The 18,721-nt window shown below is 36.9% G+C and overlaps 4 protein-coding genes across 7 annotated transcripts; 2 read left to right on the forward strand and 2 right to left on the reverse strand.

The window, feature by feature from the left end:
- Window positions 1–1,601: 1,601 nt before the first annotated feature.
- LOC109012344 lies at window positions 1,602–4,836 on the forward strand. Its single transcript, XM_018993923.2, has 3 exons — window positions 1,602–2,173; window positions 3,903–4,163; window positions 4,295–4,836. The coding sequence occupies exons 1-3, from the start codon at window positions 1,739–1,741 to the stop codon at window positions 4,481–4,483; spliced, it is 885 nt and encodes a 294-aa protein (XP_018849468.1). The 5' UTR covers window positions 1,602–1,738; the 3' UTR covers window positions 4,484–4,836.
- A 2,983-nt stretch (window positions 4,837–7,819) lies between these two features.
- LOC109012354 (ethylene-responsive transcription factor ERF020) lies at window positions 7,820–11,584 on the forward strand. Its single transcript, XM_018993940.2, has 3 exons — window positions 7,820–8,362; window positions 10,248–10,348; window positions 11,281–11,584. Exons 1-2 carry the CDS (start codon window positions 7,900–7,902, stop codon window positions 10,283–10,285), a joined length of 501 nt encoding a protein of 166 aa, XP_018849485.2. The 5' UTR covers window positions 7,820–7,899; the 3' UTR covers window positions 10,286–10,348; window positions 11,281–11,584.
- Window positions 11,585–11,800: 216 nt separating this feature from the next.
- Window positions 11,801–14,354, reverse strand: LOC109012345 (protein FAR-RED IMPAIRED RESPONSE 1-like). The gene is made up of 2 exons (XM_018993924.2): window positions 12,323–14,354; window positions 11,801–12,231 (listed from the first exon to the last, which is right to left on the reverse strand). Exons 1-2 carry the CDS (start codon window positions 14,333–14,335, stop codon window positions 12,055–12,057), a joined length of 2,190 nt encoding a protein of 729 aa, XP_018849469.2. The 5' UTR covers window positions 14,336–14,354; the 3' UTR covers window positions 11,801–12,054.
- A 19-nt stretch (window positions 14,355–14,373) lies between these two features.
- LOC109012346 (YLP motif-containing protein 1) lies at window positions 14,374–16,879 on the reverse strand. Of its 4 annotated transcripts, XM_018993928.2 has the most exons (11): window positions 16,680–16,879; window positions 16,423–16,503; window positions 15,789–15,861; window positions 15,640–15,705; window positions 15,469–15,561; window positions 15,297–15,389; window positions 15,127–15,216; window positions 14,955–15,047; window positions 14,783–14,872; window positions 14,541–14,709; window positions 14,374–14,430 (listed from the first exon to the last, which is right to left on the reverse strand). In XM_018993928.2, coding segments are annotated over exons 3-11 (756 nt in total). In that variant the 5' UTR covers window positions 15,849–15,861; window positions 16,423–16,503; window positions 16,680–16,879; the 3' UTR covers window positions 14,374–14,428. The 4 variants fall into 4 exon arrangements, with proteins under 4 accessions (XP_018849473.2, XP_018849471.2, XP_018849470.2 ...); XM_018993926.2 differs by lacking the exon at window positions 14,374–14,430 and having other exon boundaries at window positions 14,518–14,709; window positions 16,745–16,879; XM_018993925.2 differs by lacking the exon at window positions 14,374–14,430 and having other exon boundaries at window positions 14,518–14,709.
- Between the last annotated feature and the right edge of the window lie 1,842 nt (window positions 16,880–18,721).

An 18,721-nucleotide genomic window follows, 5' to 3' on the forward strand; every position in this document is an offset into this window, starting at 1 on the left:
GAAATGTAACTTCTCTAATCCCTAAGTAATATAGTTAAATAGCCTCATATACATGATATGCATGCATGGCCGAGGTGTACCACAGTGGTTATACTTTATTTGGGGGTTATCGGGGTCACCATCCTCTAATTTGGTAAAGTGAGACCAAATAATAGAAACTGATTTTTTGTTTTGTGTGGGCTTGGGGGCAGGACAGCCATCACTACGGTTAGTGCTAGGTGTAGGGTTAGGTGTTGAGGTAGGCCCGGTAGAGATAGGACAACGAGCACTAAAATTTGAGAGAGTAGAGGAAGAAATTATCTAAAACAATCAAACAAATCTGAAATTAAAACAAAAAACATGCACTAACATCAACAATCAACGCATAGGATTCAACAATCAAAACATGACGAGATAATGAAAGGATGATGATGAATTGAATTACTCACAATCATTTGCATTGCTTTTTGTGATTGAAAAAACACAAAACCCAACACCATTGTCACAAAACTCCATTTTAATAATTTCTCTCGAAATTTCATTTCAATGTACCCACCAATTTTTCAAACTACAATAAAAAATATTTAAAAATACTCTCAATCCAAACATATTTTCTATGAGCCCCCCCACTTTAACAAAATACAATAAAAATATTTCTCTAAAAATCTTCTCAAAGATTTCAGTAGTTTAAAAAAAAAAACCTTCAAGGCACAAATTCTAGCATGTCATCTTTCAAAAATAAATGTATTGCAAACTAAACCAACTTCCCTTTTAATTTTGGAGACATGTCAAGGACTTGGAAACTTGCATCCCATTTTAGACATGTTAAAAAATTTCTATATCTTAGTCTTAACTGTTCAATGATGTTCATTGTTCCCAATTTTGGAAGTATGATATTCATGGAAATATATGATTCGGTGAAATCATCAAGCTGGTTGGGGTGCATGGAACACATGTAACCCTCAAGGTTGGGCCATTCATCCAAGTTGAATGGGAGAGAATGGTTGTCAAAAATTCTACGTTTAACTTCAACAGAGTAAATAGACTATGCTGAATTCAGTTATTAAAAGGCAGACATCATGAAAAGTTATTTTCCAAATATCAAGGGCAACATACTACATTTCAAAACATTAATAGATCTACATTACAAAATCATAAATTTAGAGTTTCAATGTTTGAAAAATCAGAATTTTGAAATTCTGAATTAATTTAGAAGTTTCAATGTTGAAATTCCTAAATTAATTTAGGGTTATGTCAATTCAAATTAGAGTTTCAAAATTGGCCTAATTGCAAGTGCATGCAAATCAACGAGTTATAAATAAAAAAAAAAAAACTTTTATATTAAACATGTTGTTTAAAATAAGATAAAATAAATAAATAAAGATTGAGGTAAATTCTAAACTTATTACAAATTTTACTTTAAAAATCTTACAAACTTTATATAATTGGTGACTCATTATAAATATATTAAATTTTGATCCGATTAAATTTTTTTGTTGTAATTATTGATGGGAGAAACATCTATTTTATAGATAATAAGACGGAAAATTTATTTACAAATTGAATTTTTTAATAATCTAAATATGGTTCATAAGAGGTCCACCTGCCATGCTCTCGTCTTCGTGGCTCCGTGTCTCCCACATTATCCATTTCCTGTGGACTGTGACAATGCACTTCCTTCTCTCTCTCTCTCTCCCTCCTCATCACACTCTTTCCTTTCTCCTCTCACCACTTTTCCTCTTGACCCAAAAAATACTCCATGGCCGCCACACTACCCTTCAACCTCACTTCACCATTATCCCCCGCTTTCCCAAGAAATTATTCTCTTCCCCCTGCCCGCCCTTTCCCGCTGGCCCTCCTCCACCGCATGATTACAAATTACGGCCACTCTTCTACTTCCAAACTATCCGGGAATCACCACTTTTCCGCTCCAACCGCCCGGAGAATTACTACTTGTAAGGCCACGGAGGTATCGGTGGCGGAAGAATCGTCGGCCTCCGGCGACGGCAGAGGAGAGAACTGGGTGCCGGTGGTGCCTCTTGGGGCGCTGCCTAGGGGAGAACGACGCGTGATATTGCAGGACGGCGAGACCATACTGCTGCTATGGTATAAAGATGAGGTTTTTGCTATTGAAAACAGGTCCCCTGCTGAAGGAGCCTACACCGAAGGCCTGCTTAATGCCAAGCTCACCAAGGTTTTTTTTTTCATCCACTACTGCTTGAAGCCTTGAAATCCTCTTTGATCTTACTTTTTTTTTGGGGGGCCACTGTCGTTATAGCAACTGTTCACTTCACACACGTATTCTAATTGTAGTTAGGTGAAAACCGTGAGAATTGAAGTATGGTACAATGCCAGTTATATGTGAATATTATCTAAATTCTGATGTGAAACCATAGTTCCCAAATTCAGATAAGACAATTGCTTGTTTTATTGGACGAAAGCGTCCCGCTGAGCTACTCCGGGGTGTCTTAGATGGTCTTTTAAGTTTCTGGTAGGAGAGCTTCTCCCCTGTAGCTGGAGCTTGAACTTTGATGCCAATGGTCGAAATGTCACTCGTGGCGACTACAGAGAATTTGGCCTAATTGCTTCTTCAGAATTTCTAGTGATAGGATGTTGACACCACGAAAATGAATAGCACATGTAATTGGAACAATAGGAGATATAAATGGCGCGTGTATTGCACGCCCCACAGCAGCCTCTGTGCACTGCTTTGTGCAATGGTCGAAATGTCACTCGTTTTGTGCAGTGTTTTTTCTTTGTAATTTCTTTTGTGTAATGTTGTTTCTAGGAAAATAAAAATCCAAAAAAAGTAGTGCCTTCGGACTTTGGTCTGAATGGAGTAGTGGTCCCCCCTCCGCGTTGACGGGGTTTGATGAACCCTACCCTGCTTAGTTGGGGTAGGGGACTTTGTGACCTCTGTCGTGGATAGATGTGGTATTTCTCTAAGACCTAGGTCTTTAGAGATTTACCGTTTGGACTAGACTATGTCAGTCATGAAAGTGTACTGGGAAGATACTAACGATTGTAATTGGCTTGTTTTTCAAGTCAACTTTGTAAGTCCTCTATTAATAAAGGGTTATGATCCGTTTTATCAAAAAAAAAAAAAAAAAAAGGAGATATAAATGTATGTGAGTATGAAGTAGGCATTAATAAACCTAATTGATGTATGGTGATGGAAACGCCTATTTGATTTCTTCCAGATTTTGGGTCTTGTCTCCCGGGTACAATATACATTGTGCTAAAACACAGAAGATGCAAAATCTTGACTCAAAATAATGTTATCCTTGATGGTGACTGCCTAGATGAGAATTCTTGAATAGTGAACATTGTAAATCCCATGAAAAGTAAACGGCATTCATTTCGAAAGTAAATAGTTTTGTAAATGCCTCGTTTCCCTTGTCTCCTCTCCTCGACATGGAGATATACGTAAATTATGTTTTACTTTTGAAGGAGAAGTTGCATGTTCATTACAACGTGAAAATCGCACCAGCGGAGAGAAATATTAAAACCTTGATTTGCTCAACCTTGTTTTCAGGAGGGTTGAGAGTGTGATATCTTTCACTAACAAATGTGAACAGCCATTTAATATTAAGATGTATTATAGTTGTCATGTTCATGGTATCGATGAGTGTTTGAATCGTTACTTTCCACCTGAAAATCTTACCTAAACCTCATGGCTACTAGAATTTTTTTTCTCAGTAGGGTTCTGTTTTTTTCAAGAAAACTGTCGTTTCTGGGATGTACCCTGGAGTACGTGTGTATTCAGCAGTATGAACTCTATCAAGACTATTGGAAACTGACATAGGATAAACGTATAAACTTGTGTCAATACGTGCAGTTTTATTGTCTTTAGCTATTGTTCTAAAACGATTGAAAGCAAAAAAAAAAAAAAAAAAAACTGATATTATTTTTTTCCCCTGCAGGATGGCTGTATAGTTTGTCCAACAACTGATAGCACGTTTGATCTCCAAACAGGAGAAATTAAGGAATGGTATCCAAAAAATCCAGTGCTGAGAGCTCTCACTCCTGCTTTAAGGAAGCTTTACATTTACCCTGTGAGAACAGATGAAGAAAACATTTACATCAACATGATTGGAGGTGTGAAATCAGATGCATCTGCTGAGATCATCTTTAGTGGGAAGGCTCAACCTGGTGTAACTTCAACTGATGTTAATGTGGACGAGGTAACTAAATTTCCGCCACTTCATCTGACTAAAAACTCTTTTGGATTCCTTGGAAGCAAGATATTAAGCCAGCAGTAAATACTTTGGGTTTTATTTTCCTGATTTGTTTGCTCTGTTACATGATGTTTTAGGTTAGAATGGTGGTTGATGAAGATCAAGAGGGTTTTGGTTTCACTACAAAGAACGAAATCATAAATGGGAAGGCAGCTGTAATTGGCTTCCTGGTATTGTTAGATTTTGAACTCTTGACTGGTAAAGGTATTCTAAAGGGAACAGGCTTCTTGGACTTTCTGTATGCTGCTTCAAAAGCTTTCAAGTAGATGTATGCTGTTGTTGTTCCTGTTCTTTCAGAAATCAAAGGAGTTAATAAGTCTTTCCCAGAAACTACCACGAAGAAGTGACCCAAAAAAAAAAAAAAAAGGAGAAAAAAATAAATATAACATAAATGAAAAAAGAAGTCCGATTCATAGGAAGATTACCTGTTTAGACATCACATTTGGATGTTGAGTTCCTTTGATAATTTTGATATGTATTTCTGTGATTGTATATTCTCTAGGAATCAGACCACGTTGATCCTTGTTTATGTCATGCGTTTGATAATTTTTATGACTCTGTAGTCTGTCTGTACACCAAATAATGTTTTTTTCAAGAAAAATGATAGTTGGAGCGGTAAGTGTGCAAGTATTGTGTAATTATTTTGAAAAAAATAAATAAATATATTATTCATATGAAAAAAATTAATTTATTAATAGTAGACATCATTTTTTTTTAATGTAATTATACGACGTTTACACACTTTACGATTGTACGTAATGGTACTCTTTTTTTAAATACAACGCAAATGCTTGAATTTTTAAGTATATAGCTATAACAATGATGGGCCTGGTGGCTCCCCTTGTTTGGGCGGGATTGAGCACGGGCTTGGCGCTGAAGAGCATTGCCCAAGGAAGATTTTGTAACATGTCGTTCGTACAAATATATACTGCAAAGTAGTTATTTGGGGGAAACACAAAGGAAGAAACCACTCGTTAGGAAGAAATTTTTTTACTTGCAAGCCTGTTTATTGACATGATGAATACATCACTAATCGTGTAACGCATTTCATATTAACTAGCACAAAAAAATAATTCATATTTTGTTTTTTTATTTATAATTATAATAATAAATAATTTGTTTACACATACCAAACCGAAAAGGTAGGCATGAGTTATAAAATAATTGAATGCAACGTGTTCATTGGGTTGGGCAATACATATATATATATATATATATATATATATGGATAAACAGTTACCAAATCCACGTGCTTATTCTCCATAGATTAAAAATTATTTCTTTTGTTCTTTGAACAATAATTATTCTCGTCAATTACTATTTACTATCTCACACAACATATTCTATAAAAAATACCTCAGACTATAAAAAAAAATAAAAAAAAAATTATCAAGTATGGGATATAGTGGTGAATAATAACTGATGTAAAGGAAAATCCTTATTTAAAACTCCAATCGGTTTTTTTTTTTTTTATCATCTTTTTGTGACTGACTGCAAACGCTTGACAAAATTGTCTCTGCGACGAAAGTCTATGCCAGAATACATTGACAAATGGTGGCCAAAATTTTTGAATATTTTATCCCTTACAAAGTGAATGCAATGCATATATGCATGATGATCTGATCAACATTAATTAGTTGATAGACTATATATGATGCTTAGTTAAACACGTGGTTCAGCAAGCTGCATGTTATTTAGACATTGACCATTTTTATCCTTTAATATACTAATGTATCTGTCAGCATGCATGCACGTACAATCCATCTGATTGATTATTTAAAAAAGGAAAATAAAAGAGAATGAAAAATTTGCTACCATCCATATATATATATATATATAATATATTATTTTGAGGGCAGTTTCAATTTTTAATTAGTTGACCTTTGGGTTGCACAAAGGTCGTCCAAGAACGAACTGATTTATTAAATTATTAGTGATCAACTCGTCTCTTGTATTCAGGAAAGGCAACGTGAACTCGTCCTTAATATCCAAAGTCAATATATATATTATTTATAATTGAAAAGTACTGTTCCCTTAATTGGTACGGGAATGAGTCGGACAGGACGTGATAAACGAGTTGATAAAGAAAGAGAATCCATCGGAATTCAACTCTGTTTCAAGAATGCTATATTAATAAATTATTAATCATAGGCAAATATTCATTACTCTTCCAATATTATACTTTTTTTTATTAATAATATCAAATACTCCATTAATGTATATTATAAAACTCATTATATATATATATATAATTTGTTTCTCTTTTTAATATAGCATTCTCATATATTTGTTTCTCATACATACATATATATATATATATATATATATATTCAAAATTTGAAAATCCAGACAATAATTCTTAAGTGAGATAAATATGTTTGATAATATCATTCATACCAAAAAAAAAAAAAAAAATCTAATCTTTCTTTTTTAATGACTTCAATTATGTTATGCGAATATTACAACTGAAATAATATTATTACCAACAGACATTATAATTATAATATCAGTCTCTATTGATAATTATAAATTTATACGTCGTGTAATTTTATTTATTTATTTTAAAATATTCTCGTGTATAATACCCGATATTAATTTGGTCAAACCGATATATTATCACCGACCTTTCTATTTTGCACATGACATCATTCGGGACGTAGGCAAGGATAAGGATGTCTCCACGAGTCAGCATAAGATACGACTTCATTCCTTTGTACTAGAAGGTTAAGAAAAAGGAGAAAAGGTATTTATATTTGAGATGTTTACTTACTTTATATTTATATTTAATAAAAAAAATTTTGCACGTTTCTAGACGAGTCAAGCCAAATCTTGTGGCCCATGTTTCTGAGAGCACTGGTATTAGCCAAGGCCAGTTATTTTTAAAATTTGAAGAAATAAAAATAAAATCACATGTATTGAAGTAGTCAAATATCAATAGATTTAATTATGAGTTATAATATTTTTAAGTACTTTTTTTATATTTGAAAATATACATTTTATCATCAAAAGTGATATTTTATTTTAAAATATCAGATTCAACTGTTCATAACTACTTTGATATATTAAGATCTGATTTTATATTATACTTGATCTTGTATATTATACTTGGTATTGTATATTAGATTCACATATCAGTCTTTAAGAATAAATTGATTTTGTAAATTAGGTTGAAAAAAAAAATTAGTTGAGAAATAATAATTTAAGTAAAAATTAAATTATTAATTAATATATGATTAGTATAGTTGTAAAATATATAAAAAAAATATAAATATTATTATTAAAAAATAATATAAATAATCTTAGATTATGATTTGAATGATTTTAAATTTTTGAAAAATATATAATTTTAGTTAGAAATAACTTTAATAAAGCGAATGGTAATGCTCTGACTGCTCTCATTCATCCCTAACGACCGTCCAACTTGGAACGAAGCCTTAAAATCCACCGTCTTTGCTTTCCATTTCAGATAATGAAATACTCTCATTCATGAACCTTTGAAAATTTTGACTCTCTCATTTCTGGTCCCCTCTGCTTGTCCTCTGACTTTCTCTAATATATATATAGCACCTCCTCACGTTTCTTGATTAAATGCTAAAGTTTAATTGGAAACTTGCACGATAGTTGCAGCAGAGTACTTTTCACAACTTTTGCCCAGTTTGCTTAGCTCGCGTTGTTTACCAAGATGAGATGCAGCTCGGAAGAGAGTGGAGATAGCTCATCTCAGAAGAAGTACAAGGGAGTGCGTCAAAGGAAATGGGGCAAGTGGGTGTCCGAAATCCGAGTCCCCGGCTCCCAAGAACGCCTTTGGCTCGGCTCCTATGCTACACCCGAGGCTGCCGCCGTGGCTCGCGACGTTGCTTTTTATTGTCTGCGCGGACCATCGGCGTTGGACTACCTCAACTTCCCGCTAATGTTGCCTCATGGTGTCCGGAATGGCATGTCGCCAAGATCGGTCCAAAAGGCGGCCTCGGACGCTGGCATGGCTATCGATGCCCAGTTGATCGCACACAAGTTGCCGGACAAAGAATTGACGAGGGAAGAAAAAAGTGGTGTAGCTCCTGGCCAGGAGACAGATTGTACTTGGGAAAGTGTGGGAGACAACTCACGTGGGACGTGGGAAGGAAGTCATGATCAGTGGAAAGAAGGTGGGGATCAGGCTTTCAGCATTTCCGTTGAAGATTATCTTTAAGCAGTACGGGCTTGTTTGGATTCGCAAGTCATCTCAGTTCATCTCAACTCATCTCAACTTATCTCATTATTATTCATTACTATTCAGCAACTTTAACTTACAAATCTCACTACTATTCACAACTTATCTCATTACTATTCACAACTTATTTCATTACTATTTACAATTCATCTTAACTCATCTCAACTCATCTCAAGTCATCTTCGAATCCAAACATCTTCCTAGTCATGTGGCGTTAAATGTCCGACGCACGTGTACATAAATCTCTATGTAATAATGGGCACGAATTATAACAAGTTCTGGGCTTGCACTCAAAAGCAACGCTGGCTAATTTTATTGGGCACGTATATTATTTTTGTGAGGCTTTCATTGAGTTCAATTCCGTTGAGGCTCAGCAATATTAATTCGACTGTTCTCTAGCTCGTACGTCTGCATGATTCCATATAACTGTTATATTCTTAAACCAATTTTTTCATCTCAGAAAGATTTCACAACAGCTTGATTATTTCCCGGTGAAATAGAAGCCGTGTGGAGAACAGTGACTGGACTTTTGAACTTTGAAGTGACGCTCAAGGCCGGTTGATTGGTTCACCCTGGTCCTCATCCAGTACTAATCTTTCAAAATCAAGCTGTGGTTTGGATCCAAAAATTGTTTGACTTTAGCCCCTTTGACGAAGCTAATATTGGACTACAGCCCGCAACAACATGTCAACCTCGGGATATTTTTTCCCCCACCTTGCAACTTGCTGGCTCATGATTCACAGGTATAGAAATATGGAAAAATCTATTCCTAAGCCGGTTGAATTTACCAACACCACACACTGTGACGTGGCGAACCCGGTCTGGTCACCACGTCACGGTTTTACGCTTCCCACGCAGATGGGGTTCGTCCTTCGCAGATTCATTCCTCCCCGAGTTCATCTCCCTCACTTCGTCCCTTCACAGAGTTTCCTCCCCGTCTCCCTCACTTCCCTCTGTCCGTAACCAAAATGGCTCCAAAATCGCAGAGTTCGTTTCATCGGCGTGCGAGAAAAGTACCCGCACCGCACCACACCCACCAAGCCTCTCTAAGGCGCCGCACCCACAAAGCTTCTCTAAGGCGTCGCACGGACCAAGCCTCTGTTTTCCCTAGGCGATTTCGATTTCTCGACCCGCACCCACCAAGCGTCTCTGAGGCGCCGCACCCACCAACCCTCTCTAAGGCGTCGCACCCACCAAGCGAGTTTGTTTCATCGGTGTGCGAGAAAAGGACCCGCACCGCATCGCACCCACCAAGCCGCTCTAAGGCGCCGCACCCACAAAGCCTCTCTAAGGCGTCGCACGGATCAAGCCTCTGTTTTCCCTAGGCGATTTCTCGACCCGCACCCACCAAGCCTCTCTTTTCCCTAGCTGAGATCCGCTGCATCGCGGTGCGAGCAAAGGCTCCACACCCACCAAGCGTCTGTTTCCCTAAGCAATTTCTCAGCATTTTGCAGGTTCCACCCGTGTGTTTCCTTCACTCTCTGGCCCTCTCGTTCCCAGTTTCTCAACATTTTGCAGGTTACTCCATATCCATTTCCTTCATTCTCTTATAATTATAATGATCTCATCTCGAATTTGTTATATTTGAGATAGGATTGGATAGGAGCTTAATAGTAAAACTTGATGATGTCGTTTCCTTTTATTGATCAGAAGTTCAATTATCTGCATGACTTGTTAAGGAATTGTGTGGATAGTTCCCTTTGAGCCCAAACTGTAAATTGCATTTGAACAAAGATATGTTTGGGATAATGGGGGTTGTGCGTATTTTTCTAACAAAATTGATGGAAAATTATATATTATGTCTCGACCATTTGATGCAGATGGATGCGAGGCCAAGGTTGTCTGTCTTCGTGTCTAATGAACTTATGGCAGAAGCTGGGAAACAAGCATACCAAGCATTCGAAGGAAAACCTCAATGGAGGTAGAGCCTCTTTTCATTCATATATTTTGTGTCTCCACATTGCATTTCCAACCAATATTTATACAAGTATACCGAGGATAAGAATCTGATTACATTTTGATCAGACAGTGTACAATCACTCGGTTATAGAAGAGTCTTCTAGAGGTAGGACATGTGTCATGCGCTTGGAAGATTCTTTCTGAATTCTGTTAGGATATTCCAGTGCTATTTTACGAGTGCTCTCGTGCTCATGGTTGCACTCTATTGCAGTAGCTGCTGTATGATAATTAGGTGCCTTAATAGTGTCGTTGTTTCCCATTCAAAAGTATTGAGTTCATTGGCATGTTAGGCTCGGATACTTTCACATCTTGATGGACCCTGCAATAACATGCATATATTAAAGAGGGATCCATGTTTTTTTTTAATTGACATTGAATGGTGTTTTGTCTTATATTATATGCCAAGCTATGTGAAATTGATAGAATCTGAATTCAGGATAGAAATCATGTTGAAGTTGTAAACTAGATAATATGTTAGTACAATCATGTGGCCTTCCATGTCTCGATACCTTTGCTGCTATTTTTTTTTTTTTTTTGTCTTTTTTCAGTAGCTGTTTCTATTTGCTTCAGCAAAGGTTGTCATTTATATCAACTTCGTGCAAATAACTTGTTAAAAGTTAAAACAAAAATGTGAGCAAAGGCTAGCATATATTTGACATTTTTTTCATATATATGCTTTACTACAAACCACATATTGCCTAACTTTTTACCTCTCTGTACCACCATAAACTAACCCTAGCTCTTCCTAAACTCTACAACAAGTTGCTATGCTTCTTTCTTCCAGCTCCTTTAACCCTGTCAAGATTCAAACTGTCATGAACCTATTTGACCTATGACCATCATTTATAACAGTTTTTCATATTTTAATGTTTGAAATTCTTGCATTGTATGCAGGGAGTATGAGGTGTCAAGAAAGAGAGAGGATGGATTATTGTTGTACGAGTATGAGGTGTCGAGAAAAGAAGATTAACTAATTCAAAGAGAGAATCATCTAAACAAGCAAGAGAAGGAAGTTCGAAGGCTGGTCGTAGAGAATAGATGTGGTCATATATTATTGTATATGTATTGGGTTTGTTTTATTGTAATAGTTTTTGGTTTGTTTGGATGATAGATGTATCGATCGTTATTGTAATTACAAAATTCTATATGAATATTTTGTAACTGTGGAACGGTTTACATATGGTAATGTCAATAACTGTGTTGTATTTGTGAGAATGTTACTGTACATTTTATTAGGAAAAAAATTCTGCACAATGAAAAAAATGGTACTGTACATTTTACTGGGAAAAAAATTCTGCACAGTGAAAAAAATCTGATACAGTGAGAAACTGAAAAAAAAAAAAATCTTTTCAGTTTCAGAACCTAAGCAGGTGAAAAAAATGCACTTCAGTGTTAATAGACATCACAAATTTATCCAGATTTTCATAAAGTAGAACAAATATGTACGAAAAACATTCTTTACAAACCCATTGACATTCTTTACAAGCCATTCTTTACCTGGATATTTTTTTACAAAACATTCTTTACAAATCATCACCCATACCCAGCATATTTCATCACTACACCCAAAATACACATGACTATCTCACTACATATTTCATCACTACAACTTCGCAAACTCATTCTCTCCACAATATTTCATCACAACAACAAAGATACAACAAATTACTAAGGCACAACCGCGACCTCCTCATTGCCCAACGGTGTTGGTTGTGTGACAGTACTACATTGTGTTTCAACAATAAAATCATCAACATTAGAACCAAGTTGATCCACTTTAGCACCAGGTTGAGCTTCCGAAACCTCACCATGTTGTGAATCATCATCAAATATTTTTCTGCAAGTCTAAATTTCAAACAAAAAATTATACTTTTATTAGAATCAAATATGCATGCAGTCCAATAAATATATAATTAATATGAAAAAAATTTACTACCTGTTTGTTTCTTCTTTTGGTCGCAGCTTTCTCCACAGGCGGAACCTTCCTTTTCGATGGAGGCCTCCCTTTTCCTCGGACAACGTGTGTGCTTAATATTTTTTTACCCTTGTCCTCGACCACGTTTTCTTTGACCTTGCTTGAACCAGACTCAAGAGGTAATCCTTTAAAGTTATTCTCAAACTCATCCAAATGACACATGAATGCATTGACATGGTCATCACGCTGGGATACACGGGTTGCTAATTTTAGACATCTTTTCACCACAAGCTCATACCTTCGTGCGTCTGCATTTTGCCGCATGTCATCGTAGCTACTTTTGACCAGTGTGTATCTCCTCTTCAAGTCCTTCCGCCATCGATCCAAGACGTATTTCTCTGGTACCACATGCATCTTCTTCATCTGACAAACTTTCAATGCATGCCTACAAAGGATTCCCCTCATCTCAAATAATGCACACGTGCATTTCAGTTCACACTCCTCCTCGTTATAATAAACTGAGTAGTTGACGGTTTTGACATGGTCATCCTCAATGGTAATTTCATCCAAAACATTGAATGTGGAAATGCAACCTTCATTGCTGACAAATAGACAATTACAACCCATCATCCCCAATAACTCTTTCTGAACTTCTTTATATTTCGTGTTTGTATATAACGCTTGAAATTGCTTTTCAATGTGGAATGGGGATACACATGGGATGGTTTGGTTGCAGGACATGAAATCAACTGTAGTCTCAACCTCCACCTTCTTTCTCAGAGCATTGTCAAATTGATCTACGAATTCTTTCAATGTAATACCAGAATGTACAAATCCATCGAAGAAAGCATTCATGCTTTCAGACCGTTGTGTAGTGCTCATGCCAGCCCAAAATACACCCTTCAAGTAAGTTGGTACCCAGAACGACCTCTCATTGTACAACCCTTGCAACCATGCATTATCACCAAGGTCATACTTTTGAATTAGTTGCCCCCACTTCTCCTCAAATTCTGCACATGTCTGTGAATCATATAGGGAACTAAGAATGGAAGTCTTCAACCCGTTATTGAATTGGGAGTGGGATCCTAATTTCTCGGGAAGTTTCCGCAGTATATGCCATAGACAATATCTATGGCGAGTGTCTGGGAATACCAATGCAATAACAGACTTCATTGCTCGATCTTGGTCTGTTATGATTGCTTTTGGAGCTCGATTATCCATGCACTGCAACCATGCGCGAAACAACCATACAAAAGTAGCTGTGTCCTCGTTTGAAAGCAAACCAGCCCCTAACAATATAGACTGCCCATGATGGTTAACCCCAACAAAAGGAGCAAAAGGCATACCGTATCTATTTGTTAGGTATGTCGTATCAAATGTGATAACATCTCCGAAATACTCGTATGCTGCTCGACTTCGTGCGTCAGCCCAGAATACATTTCTGATTCTCAAGTCTTCATCCACATCCACAACAGAAACAAAGCCATCATTGATCAACCTCATCCTCTTAAAATAGTCAGTAAGTGCATCACCACCCCATTTACCCAACCTTAACTGTCTGGCTTTGTCAATAAAATTCCGACAGTCTTTCTCTTGGAAATCAAGATTCTCAAACCCCCCCGCATCAACAACAAGTGCTCCAAAATTCTTATTCATTCTAATACCTGCTCTATCATTCAAATCCAACATCCTTTGACTGTATTCATCCAAACATTTGTGCGATCTGAAAAACCTAGACTTCTGTGGGCTGACGGTACTATGATTATGGGCAATCTCAACAGTGGTCACCACCCATACACCCTTCACCAAATGAGCATTTATCCTCGCCTTACAATCGGTTTTAGTTGTTGGCCTTGGCCTCGAGATATTATTGTGGCTAGGATGATACTTGCCGCCCCGTGCACACCCAATTGTCAGATACTTGGCACTCCCATCTGTCTCTCTCTTCGTCCTTTGTGTTATAACACCAAAACCTTGTTGCTTGGCATATCGCTTGTAATAGGTCATAAGATCTTTATCAGTGGCAAACTCCATACCAGGTTTTGGTTGATAAACTCCTTCATCATCTGATACTTCATTAGTCCCCTTGGCCTCAATCCCCTCGGCCTCAATCCCCTCGGCCTCTCCCTCTTTACATACGTCCGATGAACATTATGAAAATAAAAATGCATGATTTGGATTAGCATTTATATTATATACATGCACTTAATGTTTACTCATCGGGTTAAAAGTGTAATACATTTACTCTTTTGACAGCTTTGATCAGTCATGTGTGATGCACTTCCCAAAATTTTTTCACTTTCAGATGTAAATGGCATAGTTGATGATTCACTTGCTAGTTGGGGGGTCATTCCAGATCTTCTCAATTCCTTCGAACTACTCGACGGAGGGTATGACATTGATGGAGGCTGTAATTAGGGTGTTAGAACGGCTCAAATACACGTAAATAAAAAATATGACAGCTGTTAGAAAAGAATCTACCTGGATAATATTTTGAACTTGCCCAGACCCCTCCACATTACTCGACGGAGGGTAACGCATCGTTGGACCAAAAGGTGGCATTGATGGGAGCTGTAATTTGATTCAATGTTATAACGGGCCAAAAAAAAGCATGCAAGAAAAAAAAATATTTTGAAAGTTCGAAAGGAATTACCAGCATAATATTTTGATCTTGTCCCAACTCCTCCACATTACTCGACGGAGGATAGAGTATTGTTGGTCCAAAAGGTGGCATTCCAGATGGGGGCTGTAATTAGGCTCGATGTTAGAACGGGCGAAAAACATGCAAAATGAAAAAAAATTTTGAAAGTTCGAGAGGAATTTACCAAGATAATATTTTGAACTCGCCCAGACTCATCCGCATTACTTGACGGAGGGTAAATCATCGTTGGTCCAAAAGGTGGTATTGATGGGCGCTGTAATTTGATTCGATATTAGAACGGGCCAAAAGCATGCAAGAAAAAAAATATATTTTGAAAGTTCAAAAGGAATTTACCAGCATAATATTTTGAAGTTGTCTCGACTCTTCCACATTACTTGACGGAGGGTAGAGCATCATTGGTCCAAAATGTGGCATTCCAGATGGGGGCTGTAATTTGATTCGATGTTAGAACGGGCCAAAAGCATGCAAGAAAAAAAAATATTTTGAAAATTCGAAAAGAATTTACCAGCATAATATTTTGAAGTTGCCGCGACTCCTCCGCATTACTCGACGGAGGGTAGAGCATCGTTGGTCCAAAAGGTGGCATTCCAGATGGGGGCTGTAATTAGGCTCGATGTTAGAATGAATCAAATGTACGTCACCATTTTTTTTAAAAAAAGCTTATAAGGAAATCTACCTGACTACCCCATGCATACGTATAAATAAATGGCGGATAATACGATTTTCCTGGACCGCAAGATTCCTATAATAAACAAATAAAAATACATTAACTAATTAAAAATATCAAACACATCGACATTTCTAAATAACTAATATGTATCATACCTGTGTCGGTGGGATCGATGTAGAAGGCCTAGGTGGCATTTCATCTTTCTCTTTATCCATCACGCTATTTCAACTGAGTCATAATGAAGTTTTAGAAACCCAAATAATAAGAAATATTAAAGCTAATTATCTCACCACTAGTAAATTTAAACCAAAAACCCACAAATTTATTAACTAACCAGAAATTTATTCTTACATGAAAAGAAAAAGTTCTTCTATACATCTTTCATGTACCCAACAATTAATAAAATACTAAATATCGTTAGACTAATTCTTCAAATTAAACAAAAAAAAAAAAAAAAAAATTCAAAAACATGTAGAGCTTTGGGTACATCAAAAAAGGTCAAACTTGAACCAAAACCATCTCAATAATCAGTTCAGAAACATGCAAAAGGAGAAAAAATCTAGTAACAAAATCTCCACCCAATCCTTCTATATATTAAGAGCTACCAAAAAAAAATTACATTACTTTGTATAAGAAAGCCCAAACAAAGAGGATAGATAAATACAATAAGAAATCAGTCAGTCAAACGACTTCTATGTAAATAAACACAAACACTTGAAAGAAAGAGAGGATTTGTAAAATATCTCTAAAAATAACCCAACACCATATATAGTGAGAGAGAGAAATTACCAGATGTTTGGCCGGTCGGCGTCTACGGCAGCACAACACGGTGACCGGAAGAACGAAGCACAGTTGGCCAAAGGAGCAACACTGGAGAGGAGAGACGCGGGGGAGGAGAAATTTTCAAATGAAACGTGCGGAGGAAGACACCAGTAAAACAATAAAACTTTCGTTTCATTTGAAAAAAAAAAAAAGAAAAAAAAAAAGAAATGCCACATAGGCCGGTGTGTGGTGTTGGAAAAGTCAAGGCCGTTGTATAGACTTACTCTAGAAATATATGTCTCTGCCACAAGTTATGCAGCATGACAGCTACACCCCAAATTAAACTCACCAGATGTTTGATCTAATAGATGCTGCCATGGCTACATGGAGAGAGCATTTTAATTTTTATTTCCATTTTGGCTGCTGCTGGTGCTGTTGGGGACTGAATAATTGGGAATAGTGAGACGTTGGAGTAGCAACAAGTTTCCTAGGAGATCAGGGGCCCTCTAATAGAGGCACGAGTACTGTTGTTCTCGCTCCATGCGTTTCAAGAAGTAGGCGGAGTGTCCAATATTTTAGAACATTTGGTGCAAAAAACCTGAAAACTAGGAATATATCATACCAGCTTGGACACTTTACATATGCATCTCCTCGGCAAGCCCCAGATACGATCAGTCTTGCATATTCCTCCATGCATCCCCCATTCATATGTACCTAAAACAAATTACAAAGATGCGAGGTATCTCTCTTATCAGATCATGTCTCATAGGAATGCAGTTCTGCATGTAATAACTAACTTCAGAGGTGATTTTATCAAGCAGCTGGATATCATTAAATTTTAATGGACTATCTTTTTTCCCCTGTAAATATAAGGGTTTACTTCTCTTTCTTCCTTCCATTGCATATCTGCACCATCCTCTAGCATGAACTTGCCTCCAGTCATTTCACTTCCAATCCGACCATGTGTTGCAATTGTTATTCCAACATCATCTTTCACTTCGAATCTCAGTGTCTCGTAGAAGTTTACAAGTGCAGCCTTAGCCGCCTAGTGATTCAATAAAACGAAAGGATCAAAACCAATAAATCTACTCCGGATTAATTAAGGACAATCTTTGTGTGTGTTCGTGTGTATATATGTATGAGATTTTGATTGATTGTGATAAAAAATTAAAAAAAATCACATTCGTCTTACTCGTCTGCTGAATATTTCACATACAATGGTGTCTATCCTAGGATAGGATCATGCAATGGCAAGGAGATTTTATTCAAATTTTACCCTCTGCAGAATCTGGTACAATTTTGACATGCATAGATTGTTTAGTTGGTCCACGATTTAGTGTGGTAATATTAGTTTTTTGTTGCCAGGACTCTAATATGGAAGCTCACTTTAAATGCTATACAAACTAAAACTATCCAATTAATTGTACTCAAAGAACAATAATTCTTCTAGAAAAAATAAAACTAGCCATGCTTGGTTCAGTCATTTCTACTCACTGCATGTAAACTCATTCTCGGCAGAGGTAACCAGGTCTCCACCTCTGCATTAACAACGATTCGACCATTGCTCTGATGTAGGTAAGGTAAAGCAACATATGTTGGATATACATTTCCCCAAAAATTTATGTCCTGTGAACAAAAAAGTCCAAGATCAGAAAACAGAATGCACTTTGCATGGATAGGTAGTAATGGAGGGTCTTAAGTTTGAATCCTTTCAAGAATTGTACTAAATATTACAACAAAACTAGGAACATGAACACTTCGGTGCAAAACGTAAAGAGGAACATAGTCCGGTCCTCTTTCTATATCCAATGACCCATCTTAGTCAGTCAAGTAGGCTTATCCAGTAAATGCTCACCTATTTCAATGAATTTGTTTATGCCATCTCCCAATACAAATTTTAACCAACTTGGCCATTCAACTATGGTCTAATGATTAAATATTTCAAATAATCGAGGAATATGCAAAAGAATGAAAAAAGGGAGACTGACTGACTAACCTCCCCTATTCCAGAAGAAGCTCCAGTGATTATAACGACTTTATCTTCCATATTTTCACAGTAGAATGAGCTGTAAAGCCACTCACAAGTATTGATGAAACACAGGGTCGGCCATGCGAAGGCTAGCATCACCAAGCTTGCCGGAGGCACCACCCAATTCAAGATATTGTTAAAGAAATCCATCCCCGCAAAAACCTTCGAGCCAAAAAAAAAAAAAAGCAGAGACAGATTTGCTCTGTTGGAAGGTGAAACGAGAGAGAGAGAGAGAGAGAGAGAGAGAGAGAGAGAGAGATGAGGAAGAAGGGCTTTGGAGTTAACATGTAGGGTGCT

The sequence above is a fragment of the Juglans regia genome, chromosome 1 (assembly GCF_001411555.2).
Source record: "Juglans regia cultivar Chandler chromosome 1, Walnut 2.0, whole genome shotgun sequence".
Taxonomy (NCBI): Eukaryota; Viridiplantae; Streptophyta; class Magnoliopsida; order Fagales; family Juglandaceae; genus Juglans; species Juglans regia.

What these genes read in the sequence shown, in the direction of transcription:
- LOC109012344 (XM_018993923.2), top strand. Translation starts at nt 1,739, where the DNA reads ATGGCCGCCACACTACCCTTCAACCTCACTTCACCATTATCCCCCGCT. An exon ending in TTAATGCCAAGCTCACCAAG is followed by an intron (nt 2,174 to 3,902) that starts GTTTTTTTTTTC and finishes TTTCCCCTGCAG; the next exon opens with GATGGCTGTATAGTTTGTCC. An exon ending in CTGATGTTAATGTGGACGAG is followed by an intron (nt 4,164 to 4,294) that starts GTAACTAAATTT and finishes ATGATGTTTTAG; the next exon opens with GTTAGAATGGTGGTTGATGA.
- LOC109012354 (XM_018993940.2), top strand. Translation starts at nt 7,900, where the DNA reads ATGAGATGCAGCTCGGAAGAGAGTGGAGATAGCTCATCTCAGAAGAAG. An exon ending in TCATGATCAGTGGAAAGAAG is followed by an intron (nt 8,363 to 10,247) that starts GTGGGGATCAGG and finishes CATTTGATGCAG; the next exon opens with ATGGATGCGAGGCCAAGGTT.
- LOC109012345 (XM_018993924.2), bottom strand. Translation starts at nt 14,335, where the DNA reads ATGGAGTTTGCCACTGATAAAGATCTTATGACCTATTACAAGCGATAT. An exon ending in CCAAAAGAAGAAACAAACAG is followed by an intron (nt 12,232 to 12,322) that starts GTAGTAAATTTT and finishes TTTGAAATTTAG; the next exon opens with ACTTGCAGAAAAATATTTGA.
- LOC109012346 (XM_018993926.2), bottom strand. Translation starts at nt 15,848, where the DNA reads ATGGATAAAGAGAAAGATGAAATGCCACCTAGGCCTTCTACATCGATC. An exon ending in CATCGATCCCACCGACACAG is followed by an intron (nt 15,706 to 15,788) that starts GTATGATACATA and finishes TGTTTATTATAG; the next exon opens with GAATCTTGCGGTCCAGGAAA. An exon ending in AAGTTCAAAATATTATCCAG is followed by an intron (nt 14,710 to 14,782) that starts GTAGATTCTTTT and finishes CCCTAATTACAG; the next exon opens with CCTCCATCAATGTCATACCC.